This window comes from Scardinius erythrophthalmus, assembly GCF_964197995.2.
Source record: "Scardinius erythrophthalmus genome assembly, chromosome: 5".
Lineage (NCBI taxonomy): Eukaryota > Metazoa > Chordata > Actinopteri > Cypriniformes > Leuciscidae > Scardinius > Scardinius erythrophthalmus.
Window position 1 is genome coordinate 53,053,299 of NC_138225.1, and position 21,779 is coordinate 53,075,077.

General features: G+C 38.0%; 1 protein-coding gene across 1 annotated transcript in view; it reads left to right on the forward strand.

Moving 5' to 3' along the window:
• Positions 1-21,522, forward strand: part of pappaa (pregnancy-associated plasma protein A, pappalysin 1a) — a 102,654-nt gene extending 81,132 nt beyond the window's left edge. The window contains exons 17-23 of the mRNA XM_081366194.1: positions 338-539; positions 663-858; positions 2,268-2,415; positions 3,565-3,680; positions 9,378-9,449; positions 10,514-10,612; positions 21,189-21,522. Of these exons, the coding sequence (XP_081222320.1) occupies positions 338-539; positions 663-858; positions 2,268-2,415; positions 3,565-3,680; positions 9,378-9,449; positions 10,514-10,612; positions 21,189-21,293 (938 nt within the window). The 3' untranslated portion in view covers positions 21,294-21,522. The remainder of the gene's footprint in view (positions 1-337; positions 540-662; positions 859-2,267; positions 2,416-3,564; positions 3,681-9,377; positions 9,450-10,513; positions 10,613-21,188) is intronic.
• Positions 21,523-21,779: the final 257 nt, after the last annotated feature.

The following is a 21,779-nucleotide window of genomic DNA, read 5'->3' on the forward strand; positions in this document are numbered from 1 at the left end:
GAACACATATTAACTATTAACTATGACTTTTGCCTCAACTTTACTGCTTATTAATAGTTCGTAAGGTAGTTGGGTATGATTAAGGGATGTAGAATATGGTCATGCAGAATAATGCATTAATGTGCTTTATAATTATTAATAAACCGCTAATATGCATGCTAATGAGCAACTAGTTAATGAGAGTTGGACCCTAAACTAAAGTGTTACCATTTTCTTCTTCTTATAAATGTTGAAAACAGTTGTGCTGCTTCATGAAGACTGCTGATTTTTGTATTTTTTAATTGGAATGAACTATTTTATTCTGTGTTAATCATACGAGTCTGTGGTTCATCTGCAGGCACTAATAACACTCTGACCTGTATGGAGGACGGCCTGTGGTCGTTCCCGGAGGCTTTGTGTGAGCTCCGGTGTCCAGCGCCGCCTCCCGTTCCCAACGCCGTGCTCCAGACCAAACGCTGCAATGAAACGGGCCTTAAAGTGGGAACCCTCTGCAAATACAAGTGCAAACCCGGATACCATGTGGCCAAGAAGCCAAAGAGGTTCGCATATTATTGTTCACAAATCAACACAGGGACTGGATGACGCACTCAACCACTCAATGCATGCCATCAGGAGTTGTCTTCATCATCAGAACAGTCTCTTTCTCATCTATTTCCCTTCAGGAGAGCCTTCAAGAGGCAGTGCACTGAAGACGGCCGCTGGTTGGAGGGCTCGTGTGAGCCGGTGACCTGTCCACCTCCTCCATCGGTCTTCTATGGCATGTACCAGTGCACAGACGGCTTCAGGTTCGACAGCACCTGCTGGATCCACTGCAACAGGGCCAACCACTCTCTGGGACCGCCGCCGCCATGCAAACAGGTCCGTCTTATTCTGTAGATCCTTCTGTTCTTGGTTATATATCCGCTAACACTTTATTTCGAGGGTCCACTTTAGACATTCTACTAACTATAAGTAACATTGCAACTACATGTCAACTAACTGTCATTAGAGTATTAGTAGACTGTCTGTTTAATATCTGCTAACTCTTTATTTTGATGCTTCTCAACAAGACATTATACTGACTATAAGTAACTTTGCAACCTCAACGTATTCTACTAACCCGAACCCTAACCTAACAGTCTACTAATACTCTAATGAGAGTTAGTTGACGTACTTTTGTAAAGTTACTTATAGTTATCAAAATGTCTGAAGTGGACCATCGAAATAAAGTGTAACATTGTTATTCAGCAAGGATGCATTGCATTAATCGGCAAAAGGATTGGCAATAAAGACATATATACACTGCAAAAATTAATCTAGTGGGTTACTTAGTTTTTTTTTTTTTTTATCTTTTATGTTTTCCAGTACAAATATCTAAAAATTCTTAAATAATTTACTTGAGAAGGAAAATGAATTAAGAAATTAAATCTTGTTTTCTAAAAACAAACAACAAAGTTTCAAATTTAACTGTTTATGTAAAAAAAAAAAAAAAAAAATTACTGGCGGAAAGAAATCGTGTTTGTTGTTTTAAGCATTAACACTTAATTTTGATAGATGTTTATTTTTTATTTTTTTTTATTTTACTTTATTTAGTGTAGTGTTACAGAAGATCTCTATTTCAACTTCATCAACTTCTAATACATATATTACAAAATATTAAGCAGCCCAACATTGATAATCAGAAATGATTAAAATGATTTCGATCATGTGACACTGAAGACTGGAAATTGGAAATTCACCTTTGATCACAGGAACAAATTATATTTTACAAAATGTTCACATAGAAAACAATTATTTTAAATTGTAATATTTCACATTAGTACTGTTTTTACTGTATTTTTGATTATTTTATTTTTTAACCCTGCATCCTTGGTGAGCAGAGGAGACTTTTTTTTCTTAACCATTAAAAATGTTGCGGATCACAAACATTTGAACGGTACACTGTGAAAAATTATAAGATTAATAAGTTATGACAACTTTTGTTTTAACATTGCTTTAACTCATAAGCATTTTTTTTTTCAAGTCAGTTTAATGTATAATTTAAGTTGAAATGGCTTAAACATCCAAGTTGATTGAACTTAAAAATTTAGGGCAGCAACTTTTTTTTTACACTGTAATTTTTTAGAGCTGCTTTACAAACTAAAATTCTATTTATTTCATAATTGGAGAACTTTGCAACATTAATACTGTTATTTTTTCTTTATGAAGCATTCTGTAGTGCATAAAATGTAATATAAATAAATGTGAGACTCAGACAGGAGTGTGTCGTGTCTTCCCCGTCTCCACAGGCTGTTGGCACTAACATCATCCACTGCAGAAAGGACGGGAACTGGACCGGAAGCTTCCGGTTATGCCCTCAGATGAAGGGCCAATGCTCTCTACCTCAGAACCTGCATCCCAGCATCCGCATCAGCTGCAAGAAGGGCCACGGCATCGGTGACACTCTCCCTCAAACTCTCGCTCTTCCTCTCTCTCTCTCTGTGCGGCTCATTCGGAGCCGGGCACTTTTCTTCCTGTGTTGGGATAGGAACGTATGATGCAGATTTTGGTTGTGTTCATCATACTGACAGCATCAGAATTCAGGAAATTCATCTCAAGTTTGAAAGTGTTTCATCAAAATGTTAATATATATCTCTAATGTTTTATAAATTCATAACAATCCTGGGTTGAGAACAACTATTCTAGATTTTTGGGGAATCGAATACTATATAATTTTGTTTAATCTTTTTTTTTAGTAACATCTTACTATTTTAGTAATGGATTTTAGTCAAATCTATTGATACAGTATTGGTACTATACATCTCATTTCATGCCTTATCCTCTTTTTAATCAAAGCAATGACATTTTTCTTAAAGAAAACTTTAATATCATTAAGATTAGTTGCTTTGTGAGATAATTTATCACCCTTAAGCACTCCTTGTTGCCCTCAATTATATCATCAATGCGAAAGTAATTATTGTGAAGTTATAATAAATAAATAAATAAACAAATACATTTTATATTCTAAAAAATATATATTTTTAAGAAATGAACTTACTTTTAATCAGCAAGAACAAAAACATATCAAAAGTAACAGTAAAGACATTTATAATATTACAAAATATTTCTATTTCAAATAAAAGCTGTTCTTTTGAACTTTCTATTCATCAAAGTATCCTGAATTTTTTTTCAACAGTATTTTACATATTATTATAACATTTGATGTACTCTCTTTAATTAATAATAATAAAAAAACACATAATGGTCCTCAAAACAGGCTTAATTATCTCTATGCAAAATGAGAATTTTCTTCTGTTATGCAGTAAAATGAAGTGACGTGAGATTCACCCACATTTACCCTTTACAATATATCCTGCAATTTCCTGAAATAATCCCCTTTATAACACACCACACTGCCACAGTAAAGAACTAGACACAGTAATCAGTACTTTACGAAACGTGTGCATCTCAACATGACGTTCAGATCTCAACATGTTCTCTAATGATGAGCAGACAAACTGAGCATTTCATGCGTGCTTAGCAAGTCTATAGAGATGTTTATCGAGATGACACTCGAGCTTCTTTTCCTCTGTCTGTTTCCCTCAGGAGAGGAGTGCGAGTTGTCCTGCAGGGACTCTAACAGTGATGTGGTGAATCTGCCGAGTAACACGACAGCCGGCAGCATTATGAGACATCACTGGATGAACCCTCCCAAAGTCAAGGTTTGTGTTTTCAGCCGCTCAGCTTTACTGGCAGGGACGCTGATCCCGAGTGTGACTCAACGTTTGAGGTGACACAGATAGTGCAGCAGATATTGGATTGTGCCTGATGATTCATCAGTGTCGTTCATCAATGTCTAGGCTCGAGGCTTTAGGGTCAGACAGGGGCATTGTCTATGAGGAATTCACCTCTAAAATGCAATTCATTACATTCAGTGCCTTTTCATGCAGTTATAATGACGCATTCGTTCACACCATGAATGATAACTATAATGGTAACTACAGTATTTAACAGTGTCAATAACATTCTGTTTATTTAACATTTAATAACATTTCACGGATTTTCATGTTTAATGCTGTAAAGCTGCTTGCTTTCAAACAATCTATTGTATATACCACATGAGTGGTATTGCTGAATTGCAGAGCTCATGCAAACATCCACATCACCATGATCAGATGCTTTCTGAACGGCTGTTTTCTCACCGCTGTCATTTTTGTTGTATTTATCCTTATTAAGAGAAAATCGTGCAGCAAATTTTAACTTATTTTTACCTCAAATTGTCATTCTAAACCCCGCTTTTAACCCCGGGTAAAGAAACATTTCACTCAGCCAATCGAGTGCTTTTGGACAGTCACGCACTGAGCATTGTTATAAACGGTAGTTTCAGCGTTTGAGGGGGAAAATGTCAAACGGTGACATAAAACATGACAACTGTAATGAGGAAAACTGATCATTTCATTTTTACCTTTATAGTCTGAAAAGTCCATTTCAGATAAACTTGATAGTACAGTCGGCAGTATATAAGGATGACACTGCTAGCAAATTCGTAAATTATCCACTAAAACACACACACGCACACACACATTGGGTTTCCATGTTTTATGGGGACATTCCATAGACATAATGGCTTTTATACTGTATAAACTGTATATTATCTCCCCTTACACTAGCCCTACCCCTAAACCCATCACACAAAACTTTCTGTGTTTCTGTGCACACAAGAAAAAACTCCCCAAAAGGGCAAAATTTGCTGTTATTCCTCAGCGAACACATGCAGCGATTGTAACTTTGCATTGAATGTCGCAGTTCCTCCAATTACTGTTCATTAGCCGCAGGCTCAGGCATGCATGGCTTCCCAATTACCTGGCATTGGTAAAACAGGGTATGATTACAGTAATCTCTGAACTCATCTGAACCACAGCGAGGCAGAGGCCAAGTCATAAAAGTTAAAAAGCCGCCTGTAATCACTATAATTTAAAGAATGACCCTGTTACTGGCATTAGTAGAAAGACTTAATATACATTTACCTGTCAGAAGTGTTGCAGTGTTTTAGTGGTGACTGCTGGATTAGACTAGCGGTGTTACGATGGCAGTCTTCAGGCTGTTTTGCTCAACACCTTTCAGGCAGGAACATCGAACTTTGTTTCTTGCTCAATTCATCAAAAGGCTGGAATACACTACACAACTTTACAAATCTGAACAGATTTTAAAACATTATTATTTTTTTATTTTTTTAAAAAACCTGGGCATCATACATTAAATGACTGAGAATCAAATTTCAAATCTCATTCAGAAAAAATGCACCAAGGAGATGCATAAAAAATAAAAACATGTTGATGTTGTTTAAATGTGGCTTAAAATATCAAACATGTTTGATTTCCACTGACTGGACGGATTTATAGCCTGAAGCTTAAAAATGCCCATCATCTGTAGTCTAATCTAGAGAAAAACTGTAATAAATGAATGAATGAATGAATAAATGAATAAATAGAATTAGTTAATTGTTTTTCTATTAAATAGATTAAATGTGATTTAAAATAAATACTTTTTTTTTATTAAATATAAATAAATTGAAACTATATTTAAAATATACTTTATTATAAATATATAATCAATTGGCAATCACCATCACACATCTGCAGGTGATCGGTGCGTGGGAAAAAAGACCAAATGGGTAGGTAAAAAAACAAAACAAACCAGGCATCAGAACAGTGTGTGTGTGTGTGTGTGTGTGTGTGTGTGTGTGTGTGTGTGTGTGTGACAGAGGGATTCCTGCCGCTGTTTTGACTTTACTAAGCTCTTAACGTGTTATCAGTTCCATCATATACCATCATATGTATGCGAACACATTGCAGCACACAGTATAGTTGTGGATGTTCGACAAATTCCGTCGCAAAACATGTCCTAAAAGACGTTTTTTCTTCTTCTTTTAGGTTCAGTGTTAAAAATGACAGTGTGAACGCTAAGCGAACCAGGACTAAATGTAGATTTTTTTTGGTCCGGTCCAAAAAAACAAAGAGAACCGAACTAGTGTGAGCACACGGGGAATTTTGGGATTGATCTAAGATGCTAGAGAGTTGTAAACAAACTCACTGCGATCAAACTGATCGGCGTCCCCCCTACTTCTGTTGTGTTTAGATGGGCATTTGTGTCGAGTCAGGCGGTTTTCGGCAGAGAAATGAAACAACACGTTTCTGATTGATTTGTGTAATTGATATGATCTTCCCTGGGTGGTAATTCGAGTCTGGAGACAGAGTGTGAGGGGAAGAGGAGGCCAAATCGATGCGGCTGAAATGTTCCAGGGTGCTCGACTGAGGTCAGATCAATAACTGTTCTCTCAGCAGCCTGTGTCAATCGATGCTGTTTGAATTCCACCGCACCTGTTCACTTCTGCTCGCTGTGCAAGGGCACGATCCGTCCCGTAACCCCCGGGCCCTGATTGACACCTGCGCTAATGCTAATGGTCATGCTGTGTTTGTTGGCCGGTGCTGCGAGAACGTCCTATATATCCACACCAGCCGAGGCGTCCCGGAGAAGCAGAGAAGTAAGCTGGCGATTGCACACCGCTGCAAGCTTTACATTTAATCATTTAGCAGACGCTTTTATTCAAAGCGACTTACAAATGAGGAGAACAATAGAAGCAATCAGGCAAGAGGGCAACAGTATACAAGTGCTGTTAGTCTAGCACAGTACACATAGCATTTATTTATTTTTAAATCAGAAAAACAAAACAAGTAAGTGCTAGTATTAATTGGTCATTAATTGGTGTATTTAGACGTTTAAAGTCTAATAAGTCATCTTAAGTCTGAGGGCGCATAAGTCTGAACTAGTGAGTTTAGGTGCATTGGTACACTTTAGTAGCCATACGCATCCAGAGTCTCGTTTCCCATTCTCACTTTCTTTGTTTTATGTTTCCTGCTGAGTCGGTTGAATTACTTATTGTGACGAATCGGCCCTCGAGAACGATTCGTTTCAGGTTTCACTGCTGCCCTACTAAGAAGCTCTTCTTATTTTCTCACTTATTTGCTTTCCTGACATCAGCAAAATGACATTGCTGATGCATTCGGGTGCCTTGGCAGACCGTGGCCTTTACGTGATGCCGTCGATTGTTCATGCTGGGTCCGCTGAGGGGAGTACTAATATTAACCTCTAATTAATAAACCAAACCTTTATTAAAGGCCTGAGAGCTAAATGGGATCTCAGGAGCTTCGGGAGAACAGAGTATGGCCGTCTAATGTGATAAAAGCTCTTTCAGATGATGATGGCATGCTTTTCTGAGGGAAACAAAGCAATTCAATCATTTTATCAGTCAGGCTATCAGCGCATAATGTGTTCACTAAAGTAAATATTATATGATATAAAGGGCTGGGAACCCTTCAGGCACCAGTAAGGGTTTATTCACGAACTTCACCATTATCTACCACTGTCCTCTTGTGGAAAACACTCAAACTCAAGTTACTGCAGAGGGACTGAATCTGTCATTAATGTACTGTACGATTCCCCACTAATTTCTTTCTGATGAAGTCTTTTCTTCATACTGGAGGGTAAAATACTTTTTTCTTCTGCAGTCTGATGTTTTTCAAGAAAGAAAATATTGGGCAGAATTGATTTGGATTGGGACACGACTGATTGGAGGGGTGTGGTTAAAAAAAAATGTTAATGAGGCCATGTGGAAAATAAGTGCACTTAATTGTATAGAATGCACTTGTAGTGTACTTTGTGTGTATTAAAGGGATAGTTCACCCAAAAATGAAAATTCTGTCATTTACTCAGCCTGATGTCATTCCTAACCCGTAAGACTTTCGTTCATCTTCGGAAAACACAAATGAAGATCTTTCTGAGGAAATCTGAGAGCTTTCTGTCCCTCCATTGACAGCTACGCAACTACCACTTTGACACATCAAAAAGTTCATAAAGAGTTTGTAAAACGAATCCATTTGAATTAAGTGGTTTTCTCCACATTTTCTAAAGAGACTCGATCACTTTATATGATGAACAGGTTGAATTTAGGCTTTTATTCACATATAAACATTGATCAGCGAACATAAAATGAAGCTCAACTGAACCTGCTTGACTCGCGAGTACAAACCTCTTGCTAAAGCTCAAACGTACTGTGTAACACGAGAATAAACCTCATCGGTTCTTGCTGAAGCTCAAATGTGTAGTTTTACAATCTCTTTATGAAAGCGTCAAAGTGGTAGTTGCGTAGCTCTCAATGGAGGGACAGAAATCTCTCAGATTTCCTCAAAAAGATCTTCATTTGTGTTCTGCAGATGAACGAAAGTCTTACGGGTGAGTAATAATTAATGACAGAGTTACATTTTTTAGGTGAACTATCCCTTTAAAAACAATAAATAGGGTTCCCTGTGGTTCCTGCGCATGGTATACCCACAGAGGCAGTTTATTTATCAGCACTACGCAGTGAACCCTTCCCCACCTGTCCTGAAATGCTTCAGCGTTTTCTGTTCCTTCTCGTTCACTACCATTATTTTTCTCGCTTTTTTTTGCATTGATTTGCTGACTGGCATGAAATGAGAAATACCTTAGTTTGCAGTGGTGGGTACAGCACAAGAAGAGGCAGGTGCTGTGTGCGCTCGTGTGTGTGTGTGTGTGTGTGTTACCGCGACAGGGAATGTTTAGGAGCTCTAGAGGTCAGAAAGTCCTTTACTTTTGGCCAGCCTCACGTCAGCCTCAATGAACCCTCGAGGTTTTTTCATGAGAACATGTGCTAATGAACATATCCGTGTGAACACATCTCTCTCTGTTCAACACCTATATCTCTCCTTAACTTGATGACGAACATGCTGGAAACTGTCGTAAATTATGAGTTCACGCAATTATACATGTTTTGAAACTGATGACATTTCACAAGATGTTTAATCTGGATGGGTTCCAGAATTAGTTTTTTTTTTTTTTTTTTCTTCAAGTTGGCCAGACCTGATACGCTTGCAAAGGTAAACATTCTTGTTTTGCCTTTTTCTTTTTTCTTTTTGTGGTCGCAAATATGAGACCGATTCAAATTCTGCTGAACCGCAGCTGTAGCAAGATATAATGGTGTCATTATTCCGCACAATTCAGTTCAGTGTTGATTCAATTCAGTGGAATAATTGTGCAAAGCATGACAATAGTGTTATTATTCAGCTTCATCTGGCAGTGTCAGGACAGTCAAATCAATAACTGCTAAGTTTCACCAATTGAGTAAGAACCCAAACTCCATCAGGTGACAGAAATGGAGGATAAAAACTTGGGAGAAACCAGTTCTCCTCTGGCCTTGATGAATGAACATGGTGTGATATCAATCACGGGCATTAGATGGAAAGAAAGACTTGCAGTTGGCCACTTTGTGGTGGCGATATACTTCAAAATTACACGTTCTTCTTGTCTTTCTGAAAACCTCCTTGTTTTTTGTCTCTTTTCAGCACATAGTCTGCACCATGGGCCTGAAGTGGTACCCACATCCAGAAGTCCTGCACTGCATTAAAGGTTGTGAGGTAAGAAAGTCCAAATCCTCTCAAATGGCTCTCTATCCTGAGTCTTCCCTCCCTCACTGGCGACACTCTTGCCTTGACCTCCATTTGCAGAGGCCCAAGAAGATTCATGAAGATGAAGATGTAGAGGAACTCTACACTAAAGTCAGTATATGTACAAGTGACTGTGATGTACAGTGCTCTTTGTTTCTCCTCTGTGCTTGTCGATCACTTGGTTCAATCTGTTTGTAGTACAGATCTCCACAAATGTTCTCACCAACACCATATGTGCTCTTTCTTGATAAGAATGGATCTGCCAATGAAAAGATTCATTTTGGAAGGAGGCCATTACCTTATTGAAACCCATTTTTATTTTAGTCTTAATTTTGACCTTTTTATCTCAATTATGACTTAGTATCACATCATTTTGACTTTTTATCCCATAATTTTAATTTCTAGCTCATAATTTTGTATTGTATAATTAGGACTTTTCGTCATAACCATGACTTTTTTTTCATAATTATGACTTAGTGTCTCATCATTTGACTTTATATCTCTTAATTCTGACTTCGTATCACATAATTTCAACAATTTTATTACTTATTAATTACTTAATATATTTTATGACTTATGACAGAATTGTTACTTTTTATTTAATAATTTGTATTAATATCATAATTTTAATGTTTGTCATAATTTTGACTACAATATGTCAACTTTTTTGTGTCTCATAATTTTGACTTATGTCATAGTAAAAATGAAACTGTCAATTATGAGAGTCAAAACTATGACATAAGTGCATACATAAGTTTACATAAACTTTTTATTTTAGATTGAGTAATTATGCTTATTAATGGTTAATTCATGTAAGGGTTTTATCAGTACAAAAAAAAAAAATTTTTCTTCAAAATGGTGGGTGTTGGAGAAGATGACTTGAACCCATGGCCATGCTTATGAGACACAAACAATTAAGTATTGCATATATTTAGGATGGCAAAGCGTCTGTGTTCATCATGTACAGTAGATCAGCGTCTCTACGTTGCTCATGCTAGTGGTGCTCTGAGTTTCTCTCTCTGTTTTTATCTCAGCCTTTCATGGGTGACAATTACTGTGATGCCATCAACAACAGAGCCTACTGCAACTACGATGGAGGCGACTGCTGTCATTCCACTGTCAAGACTAAGAAGGTGCAGTAAACATTTCTCTCAACAGTGTTTTGTGTATATATGTGTATATTATGTATGTCTAACATCAAAACCTCACTGAAACTGACTCAATTTGGTCAGTTTTGGTCATTCTGAAATGCCTGAGCCAAAGTTTGTCTTCAAAGTTCTTCAGTATAATTACCTTCCAGAAATTTCTTACACAAGTGCGTTCCCAAACATCAGGTTTCTGCCTCCGATAGCAAGATAGCATGACCGCGTTTATTGCGTTTCACTGGCGCGCTCTGAGACGCAAATCATTTATTGTATATAAAAAAAATTGTATATGTATTATTGTTTTTCTCTGTCTCACTGGATGGAAATTATGCTTTATTCACAAATGTTTTATGTGATATTCCAATTTTGCGCATAAGTTAAATTTGCAACGTTGGATGGAAAAGTAGCTACTGACAAGTATGAGATGCTAGTTGTTACCCACTAACCGTCTGACACTTATTGCACACAAAAAACGGCAAACACGTTCTGGCAAGCTCTAATCTGATTGGCTGCCTATACGTATATTCTTGGAATGGTATTTATCAGTACGCCTGAAAGCAAAGTTGTGTTTACAAAGTATCAGGTTGTTACGATGACCGCTTCTGAGAATCTAATCCCTGGATTTACCAATGTCTGCCAGGTTAGTGGCATGCAATCTTTTAAAGCGATTCAGAGTTTTGTTTGATACACTTTTTCACATTCCCATTTCCCAGAATTGCTTTGCACATGAACTGGAGAGCGGTTGAGTGAGTTCTTGTCTATTATTATGGTATCATTTATTTAAGATAAAACTGCCCCTAAACCACTTGTAAAAACAAACTGTGATCAGTCAGTTTAAGTCATCCTTCATTTTTAGCAGGTGACAGACAACAGCTGAAATAATAATTGTTTTTTTATTATTATTTTAAAAGGACAGAACATGAATCATGAATTCCTCTATCTTGTTTTCAACTGGCTTTTGTCAGCCTAAGATTTGGCGGTGTCATTTTCAGCATAGTGCTAAAATAAAGTGTGAATGCCAAGATTTCACACACTGGAATTCCTTTGCCGGTGACAACACACATTCAATTAATATTCAAAATTATGATAATGGCATAAAATGCACAAGAGATAAATCCCATCTTATCCATCTTTTCGTCCTAACAAGCCACAACAACTGACAACACATTTTAACAACTGTTTGGTTTCTGCTTTCACATCCACACAGCTGTATATTAAAATCAGATATCTTTGGAATTGGCATATCATTTTCGCTTTCAGTTCAAACACTAAACAGAGCAATGGCATCAATGCCACAATGTTTACAGATGTTGATTTATTTTTATTACCATAAAATCACTATTGCATTTAAGAAATAAGTGCAGTAACTAATAATATTGCACATTTTGTCTCTTGGAAATGCCCACTTGACAGTAAAGCATCAAGCTTGTATTTGGGTGCAGTGCAGATGAAAATTTACTTTCATTAACAACAGTGATATATATATAAAATAGTATAAATACCTTATTTTTAAAGCATAAAATTTGAATATTCTGTTAGAACAGTGAAATTTACCATTGTTCTTCTACAATATCCATACATTTGTACATTGGTTTCTACAAAACTATGAAATTACAACACATTTAGTATAAATACTAATGCTAAAAAACAAATATGCGTAGTCCCTAAAATGACATGGTGGTGGAAAAAAAAATGTTTTGCATTCCTCCGAGAAACTTTGCGTTCGCTTGCAAAGAGCTCAAAAGGTTTTGCAAGCAAACGCAAAGTTTCTTGGGGGGAATGCAAAACATTTGGGAGAGAACGCAAAATCTTTGACATTTTTCATCCCATCTCCCATTTTCTTCCCACCACCATGTCCCTTTAGGGGCTCCGTACAAATAAATACTGTAATTATTCTCCTTAACCCTTGTAATACTTTTGTTCCATTAGGCTTTAAACTAGTTTTAATCCGAGAGATTCCCCCTGTTTCACAGACGAGGCTTAAGCAGGACTAAAATGCATATTTGAGCTGTTTTAAATGGAAGTAACTTTCACTGATATGTCTTAAAATATGTCAGTGCCATTGTTTTGCCTCAAAATGCACACCAGTAATGTTTTTTTTCTAAGGCATGTTTATAAAAGCTACTTAAATGCCCTAATTGAAGTAAGGCCTAATACCGGTTTAGTCTAAGCCCTCTCTGTGAAACTGGACCATTGGGTTTTGTAAAGGAGAATTCAGTTGCAAATTCAAGCTCTTCTCATTGGATCTCGCAGCGCAGTTTATGGCGTCACGTGATCGAGATAGTCCGCTAGTAAACGTATTTGCTCTGAGCTCGTGGAATATTCCATGAAATCACAGCCAATCAAAATGTATTTGATGTTCTATATGCACAGCTACAATGTTCAGAATTTGCATTCGTCTAAAGCGATTATGTGGCGTTGGCTTTATTTGAGAACAGTTTTTTCAGTAATTGCTCTCTTTACTCTCAAAGTCACTGTGGGTAACTTCCCTGTCTGGTTAGTTAGGCGGCTCTGGGTACTGTCATTGTCTTAAATATTTGGCATATGGTCCGAGTGTGAGTGCATGAACAGCGATGATTCACTGAATCCAGTCTACAAAAGGATGCTTTTTGGGAGTTTCACAATGTGCAGTGTACGTCATTGAGCAGACAGGGATCTTAGCGGGAGTTGACCATGCGCCAGTGTTGATAGAAGGTTAAATTGTTCTCCAGCTATAAGCCAGACTGCTGGTGCCTCCTTCTTTCTGATAGTATGTCACACACTTGGCAGGCGAACGTCAGCAGAATGGGACGAGATAAAGTCATCTTTTGATGAGCTCGAGCTTTTTGGTTGCGTTGCATTGCATTGTGACAGTATCAGTTTGCTCACTCCTGACGTCATGCACATGGACATCTTGTTTGATAGTTATTTGAGAAATTTTGTTGTAAATATTTCTCATTTTAGATAATCCAGTGGCCTTTGGGAACTTGAAGGACAAAATGCCCACTTATAACCCTTGAAAAACAATGTTCTGTACTCAAAAGATTGAGTCTGTGTCTGATGTTGGGAAAATTGGCAACTGAGAATCACCTGGCATCCTGAGCCTAGTTCAGCGTCCTGGCAGTCCTTGAAGCAAATTATATCAGCAGGGTTTTGCAAAACATCCTGTCCCTGGAAATAGCCAGGGTTTAGGGAAGAACTGTATAAAATAACTCTGAAAGAAGCAATCATATTGCGATGGATGGATTGCCAGAGTTGGATATGATGAGGGGGGAATCTGAGTTGTGGTGTTTAGCTCCAGGAGTTTCACCACACCCCCCCCCCCCCCAAATGTGTCCTATATTTGCACCACTTTATCTTTATCTGTTTAAATTCCCAAACTCATTCATACATTTCCTGGTCAGGCCCACAAACACAAGTGCAGATCAATGGAGTTCACGCATTAGTGCACAGATAAGCGGCGGTCTGCTTTGTTTTGAGCCTCTGATTTCAAATTGCACTTAACTTCTCTGCGCCATTCCTGGAGTATTTTGACGTGATAATCACTAGAGATAGTATGTGACTGTTTGTTGTCCCTTGAAATTTGCTCCTAGTCATCCCAACCAAGAACTTTTGTGACCTCACCACCTGATTTTCATTTCTCTCAGGAACAGACAAGGATTTCTTGAGGGTTGCGAGGAATAAAATCTGTTGACATTTTTTTAAGAGCGACTGGAATTTGGAAGACCAATATGCAGGGATCAGTGTGTCAGAAAATGTACTGCGATGTCCTGTATAAACCCTAAACAACACAATATATGAGGTTTGGAAGGATGGATTGAATTGGGGAAATTTCATTAGAAAATGTCACCTATCTACAAACTTCCACACTTTGGAAAGCCTGTTTGGTGACTATATACATTCCTCGATGTAAATGCATGATTAATCTAGATAGACACATCATTGCTTAAGGTGATCATTTCTGGTTTGTGTTCGACAGCATCAGTTCAAGTGCAGATAGGTAAACGTTATATAGCAGTGCTAAATTTGATCACTGAGAGTGATGTTAAATTGCCTGATATAATGAGTTAATTCAGTGAAGGATTCGTCAGACTGATTCAAAGTGAAATTGAGCCATTTGTTCATGAATCGAACTACACTGACGCTGTTTATGTTTGCGTGCTGGAATAATCGTGATAGAAGCGATACTCGTGACATTTCTCCATCCACTCACCCTCTTGTCGTTCTAAACACGTATGCTATTGTTTTCAGCAAGTCTTTTCACCTGGTTCTTTTCATACATCTGTCAAGCTCCAACAGCTGCATAATGCAGAGATGAATGCATAGTTAAATGCGTATGTTAATGTTGACTCAGCCAGACTCTTGGCCATGTTCTTCAACGAGGTATGTCTCGCTTTGGGCGACCCTCTCTTTTGCCGCGATGACTTTAAAGCAAAGGAAGCCGAGGCACTTCCCTGCTGCTTGTGTGTTTGTTTCTCTTCCTTATCTCACCCTGCCGTGCTCTCGTCGTGTTCTCTGAAAGGTTCGCGTATTAACATGTTCTGGATGGCTGGCTGTATATTATTCCTCTCAGGGACTTTGAAGGTGCGAGTCAAACAGCATCTAAGGTCACTGCAGGACGCTTTACTAATCACTACAAGCTGCTGGCATGAGGAAGGAGGCCACTGGGCATATTAGGGCTAGGAAAGAGAAAGCCTTCGGTTTTATTTAGAGGAGATTCCTTTCGGCCTGAGAATGGGAGGTTTTTAAACAAGTCAAAAGCTAGGTTTTCATTTTTAGCTTAAAGTTTGGTGAAGTAGAAGGACGTGACCTTGTAATGTTAGGTGTCAGTGGATCAGTTTAGCCTTTTACTTATGATCATATGGATGGTTAGAAATGTCAACAAATCCCTAACCATTGCGTTTCGACACATAGCTTGTTTTGCACCTACCACACTGAATGCTGTAGGATTTACTTTCTTGTTTCTTGTTTGTTTATTTATATAGCACTGTTAAATCACAACCGAGGTTGAACCAAAGTGCTTTACATGCAGGTTCTATAAAAGGATAAAAATAAGGACACACATAATATAATAGACAACATATAGAACATCAAATCTAACCATTATAGGCTAACGACATTAGATGCCGTTTCAACAGATTCTTAAACATTGACAGCGATTTGGCAGACCTGATAGACAGCGGCAGCTCATTCCACTGTCTCGGCCCTATTACTGCAAAGGCCCGGTCGCCTTTATGTAGGCGATTTGTTCTAGGCACTATAAGTAGTTTATGATTCTCTGAGTGTAATGTTCTAGAAGGGTTATATAGGGTTAAAATATTTGCCAAATATGGTGGGGCCTGGTTATTTAACGATTTATATACAAACAGTAATATTTTATATCTTATTCTAAAATGGACTGGAAGCCAATTAGAGACGCTAGTACGGGTGTAATTGATTCCTGTTTCTTTACCCTCATTAGAAGCCTCGCCGCAGCATTTGCACCGATTGCAATCGAGAATTACAAATGTCCAACCGTGATAAAATAAAAGTATGGATTACTCTTTCGAAATCTTTATTTGATAAAAATGGTTTCGTTTTTGCTAATAAACGCAGATTATAAAAACAAGCCCGGACCACAGAGTTAATTTGCTTGTCCATTTTTAGGTTATTGTCAATTAAGAAGCCTAAATCTCTAACAGTCTAACATTTTATTCTAACAGTTCAGTACTTTGAAACCATTCACTCTGAAATTGCCTGTACATTTCACAAAGAAAACAGCACGTAATACATTGAATTAAACATGACAGTTTGCAGTAGAAAGATAAAAAATAGTAAAAAAAAGTAGTAAAAGTAGTAAAAGTCAAATAAATAAATAAATTGTATAACACACTCCAATAACCTTTTACAGTCTACTCCATTGTACATTAAAATAACACAACAAGTGTCATTAAAATAATAAAACCATCAATTGTAAATAACCAAATTCAGATTCTCAGTGGCTTTTTAAGATGTATGAGGGACAACCTGAATTCAGTGGGTTCTTGTTTGCATTCCCAACACCCAAAACTGTGCCAAGGTAATAAATGGAAGCAGGGGAACTCCTCCAGGGGCCGGCCTGCAGTCGGGCGGGAGCAAATGTGTGTCTCTTACCTTTTTATAAGACATAATTATCAACGCATGCTGGTTTTTGCCCTGCAAAGTTTATGGCTATAAAACCACATTTCCAAATGAGCTTTTCAGTTTTCCCAAATTCTTTCCTTTAATCTAAGCTGTTTTAGGGAAAAGTGTCAATGAAGTGCCAACCGTGCAAGATTGGAGCAAGATTGCTGTTTCTGCAGCAAAAAAAATAGGGTGAGAGATTTTCCAAGACTTTCACAACAAGGTTTCCCCTATGGAGGCTGAGACTGAAGGCTGTGCCTCCCATGACTTTCCATGTTTAATGGCCTGAACACACGAGTACCAGTTTGAACTGAAGGAAAGCATGTTGTAAATGCAACGGACGCACCAACAAACCAATGTTCAATCCATAGTTAACTTTATTAACTCTTTCCCTGCCAGTGTTTTTTTTTTTTTTTTTTAAGTTGCCAGCCACGCCAGCATTTTCACAGAACTTTAATGGCCCCCAGAATATTTTGTTGTATGAATATCTGAACATGCAATGTATTAAAAGATAGAACAGAGCATCTGCTGTTGAAGAAAAAAGAAAAAAATTATTCTAGCTTTTATTTATGCGTTTATCAACACTTGAATGTGTGAAAGTTTTATAAAAAACATTTTTCAAAGACTACAGCGTGCATGAGCAATGCTTTTATCAATTGTTTCTGCTTTTTGCATGTGTTTTGAACCAGAGATTCTCTCTTTCAGAAGATGCGTTACAGCGCCCCCTACCATATAACAGTGAAAACATTTTTCAAAGACTACAGCGTGCATGAGCAATGCTTTTATCGCTTGTTTCTGCATTTTGCATGTGTTTTGATCCAGAGATTGTCTCTTTCAGAAGATGCGTTACAGCGCCCCCTACCATATAACAGTGAAAACATTTTTCAAAGACTACAGCGTGCATGAGCAATGCTTTTATCGCTTGTTTCTGCTTTTTGCATGTGTTTTGAACCAGAGATTCTCTCTTTCAGAAGATGCGTTACAGCGCCCCCTACCATATAACAGTGAAAACATTTTTCAAAGACTACAGCGTGCATGAGCAATGCTTTTATCGCTTGTTTCTGCATTTTGCATGTGTTTTGATCCAGAGATTGTCTCTTTCAGAAGATGCGTTACAGCGCCCCCTACCATATAACAGTGAAAACATGGATAGCAAGAAAATTCCATCAATGGCGGAGAGTTAATATTAATAATCTAATTTCCCGCTTAGTATATTTCATCAGCCTAATTGTGGCCTATTTATGTTTGACAGGCCATGTAGAAATTTAAACCATTACTAAAGAATATGTAGTGACGTGTGTGTTTAAGATCAGTTAATTGCAGTTAACATTAGTTAAAGCACTGTGAACTAACATGAACAAACAGTGAACTGCTCTATTTTTATAAATTAGCATTAACAAAGGGTAACACAGTATAATGTAATAATATTTTGCTCATAGTCAGTTCATAACTAATGTTAAGAAATTAGACGTATTGTTAGATTTGCAATAAAGCTAGTCAATAATAAAATAAGGCTTAATGTTGAAATGAAATGTTTATTTTGTTTCAAATAAAGAACATTTATTTTTATGGTTTCAGTTTTAGTTAACGATAATAATCATTCTCTGAGTTTACAGTGCAAGCAGAGTGAAACTGTTATTTCTCATTTCATAAAAAAAATCTTAATCTTACGATAACAATAGTAAAACAAATTGTTGTTTCTCAAACAATAAACAGATGTCATTCAAATTCTCTCTCAGTTTTGAATGTAATAAATGACGGTCTTACAAATGTCGTGACGTACGCGGCTGAGCCTCAGACCAACATTATTCTGGTCTGTTTTGAAGCTCTCCGTCTGCGCCCCGATCCCCAGCCCCCTTCAGCTGCAGTCTGACACATACGTGCGTTCTGCCAGGAGCCCTGCAGAGGTGGGGGGGGGGGGGGGGGGGTAGTGCGCCGTGACGTGTGTGTGTGTGTGTGTGTGTGTGTGTTCTGCACTGGCCTCTGCCCCATGCTGACATTCCCAGCCACCATCGATGAGCCCCAGATGTGGCAGCTGGTCCAGCCACCCTAGGGTCAAGGGCAGAGAAAACCATGTTAAATTTGCCACCCACATCTTAGTCTGATGATGAGATAAAGAGAGGGTGCTAAAGGAGAACTGGGAAAGGTTGTGTGTCGTGAGATGGGAGGGAAGACTGAAAAAGAAGTTATGAAAACTACTGCACACCTTTATTAGGGTGGTTGATAACAATCCTCGTTGATAACAAATGGTTGATCTGTTTTATGGGGTTTGAGGCACTCGTCAGCTGGTTTCCCATCCTGGCCAGTAAACAACCTTAGGGTGTTTTTTCAGCAAGGTTAGCAAAAGCCAATCTGAATGTGTTGGAACGTCAGGGAAGGCACACGGTTGGACAGGAAATGCCATGCAGGGCAATGACGGCTGGTTTTGATATGTGTCCGGTTCATGCTTGTAAAAGCTTCACAGGAAAGACTAAGTGCTGCTCTCACAAACATGTTTTGTTTTCGTTACTTAGTCATACATGCCATTTCCGTCTGGATCACTGCACTCTCACACAACAAAAATCTTTTTCTTCATCAGTACTTGTGTCTTGTTATCCAGTAGACATATCTTAAGATCCTTATTAAAAGTTGTTTTCTGTAACTGAAATAAAGCTACAAATATATTAAACTATAAATATTAGAAGAAAAGCTTAAATTTGAAAATGTTGAATTTAAAAAGAAATTTATCAAGATCATATAACAAAATAAATCTTGAATTAAGTATCCAATGCTTATTTAGATTTCTACTGCAAAACAAGACAACAATGCTGATTAAGAAACGCTCTTTGCTTGCATCTACATGCAATTTAATTATTGATTAAATTCAGTGATTAAAAAGAAAAACTGGGTAACGTGCCTGTAAAACGTTGTTGTTGGTGCATCAACATTATTATGCAGCTCTCTAGAATACTTTCATGCTTTTTATTACTTTATTATAACATTCAAATATTCATTATCTATAGCAAGATTATATATCAGCCTCTTGAATCAAACTGCAAACTCCCACTCTCTTGTTTCATACAAACATTAATGATTGCAGCGAAGGCCTTTGGGAACTTAAAAAGGAACTTAAAAAGTGAAATCATAATCAAGGACCCATTTAATACTTAGGTTAGTGTTCAGTGTTGCTCTTTGAGCATAAACAACATTTGCAAAGTTGCTATGATAGCTATGATGTAAAGGAAGGGCAAAGCTAACTAACTTTACAGTATTGATGTAGTGTTTACTGTAGCTTTTGTAAGCTCTTGCTTTTGTAAGACTGTTCACCGCCCCATTGGAAAATGATCTGTTTTGTGATCAATTACTGTTTGTATTAACATAGTTTTCTGACAAATATGATGTATATATAAGAACATTACAAAAAAAAACATTCCAATCTGAAACGTCCTGTGAAATCCGTGCTTGCAAAGTCTGTGCTTGAAATCCGTTGTTTCTTAATATTGTCAGGGTCTGTATCGGCCTTGAAATGGTTTGAAATTGATGCCATCGTTAATGTTTACATCTCACTAGAGCTCGCGGTTATGACTAATCACAACACACGGGGGCTGGCTAACCAATCACAGCACATTTCGTATTTCAGAAGGAGGGGCTTCATCGAAAATGACGCGTTCAACCAGACTGGGGAGAGAGGGGTTTTAATAATGTAAAATATGTGAAAAATAATGCATGGAAACATATTCTAATACAACCCAAAAACAAAATCAAGACTTCGTAAAAGGGTATAATAGGACCCCTTTAATATTACTGTAATATTAATGGAGTTTTCAACTTGTTTCAAGGTCGATTGTTTTGTACTGATGGACTACGTTTTTCTTACAGGAAGGTTTAAGCTAATTTACCTGTAAATTGCAGTACTCCACATATCTTTACTCCTATTATGAGCATAATCGCATTATCATAATCACAGTGAGCTACATTTTAAATCCCAATGAGCAACATTTCAACCTACCAATGGTTTACATAGTCACGTCAGAATGAAATCCGAAACTGTGTTCGCTGGTACAAATAGACATGTCGTTACTCCACAATCGATGCTATGAGTTCGAAAATCCACTTTGTTGTGCACCAAGATAAATTGGCATACATGTTCACGTCATGAACAAATCAGTCTTCTCGGCCTCTAAGACAAATGGTTAAGTTAACGTGCAAATGCGAAGTGCACATATGGTCCTAGTTTTGAGCGACTGGAGATGCAGTTTATCCCGAAAAGCATCTGAGTCCTGCCTCGAGGGAGACGCACCACAGCAGCTGGTGTCACTGACGCACTGCCAACATTCATTTGTGACGTCAAGTGCCAAACGCCATTCAAATTCTATTTTCAATCCCTCCAAGGGGCTCATCAATTTTTCAAGTCCAAGTGCAGAGCATGTCTTGACCAACATGTGTTTTTCTTTTCTCCTTCAAGGTGATTCCGTTCCCCATGTCTTGTGACATCCGAAGAGAGTGCGCTTGCCGGGACCCCAACGCCTTGGAGAACCGGAAGGGCGAGCACTTGCACTCACTTGGTTAAAACGCTCCACCAAGCCGGTGCGCGGACTGGGACAGGATTAGATATTCTTCCCAGAAATGCTGCTGCTTCACAGTTGTACCTCTCTCCTCTTATAGCTGTTCATCCTTTCCAAGTCCAAGTCTACCTGCTATCTCTTACAATACAATACGTTTGGAAAAGGATCCCAATGCCAAGACCCCAAAAAAAGGACTGAAGCTGGTTTGTGTAGAAGCATCAACATCACTCACGACGCCCCCCCCCCCCCCCCCCCAAAAAAAAAATTAAAGCAAAACGAAAGCAAGTGAACCAGGATGAAAAATACGAGAGATAGCTTTCCATACTGATGTGATTTGACCAAAGGCCGAAAATAGCATCATCTCGAAAGAAGAAAGAACAGTTTGATTTGTTTTATTTCGTCTCAGTCGTGTTTTAGGACGTGACCTCAGTCGTCCCTTGTGAAGCGGACTTGGTCCCAAAACAAGGATGGTACGGTTGGCTGGAAAGCAA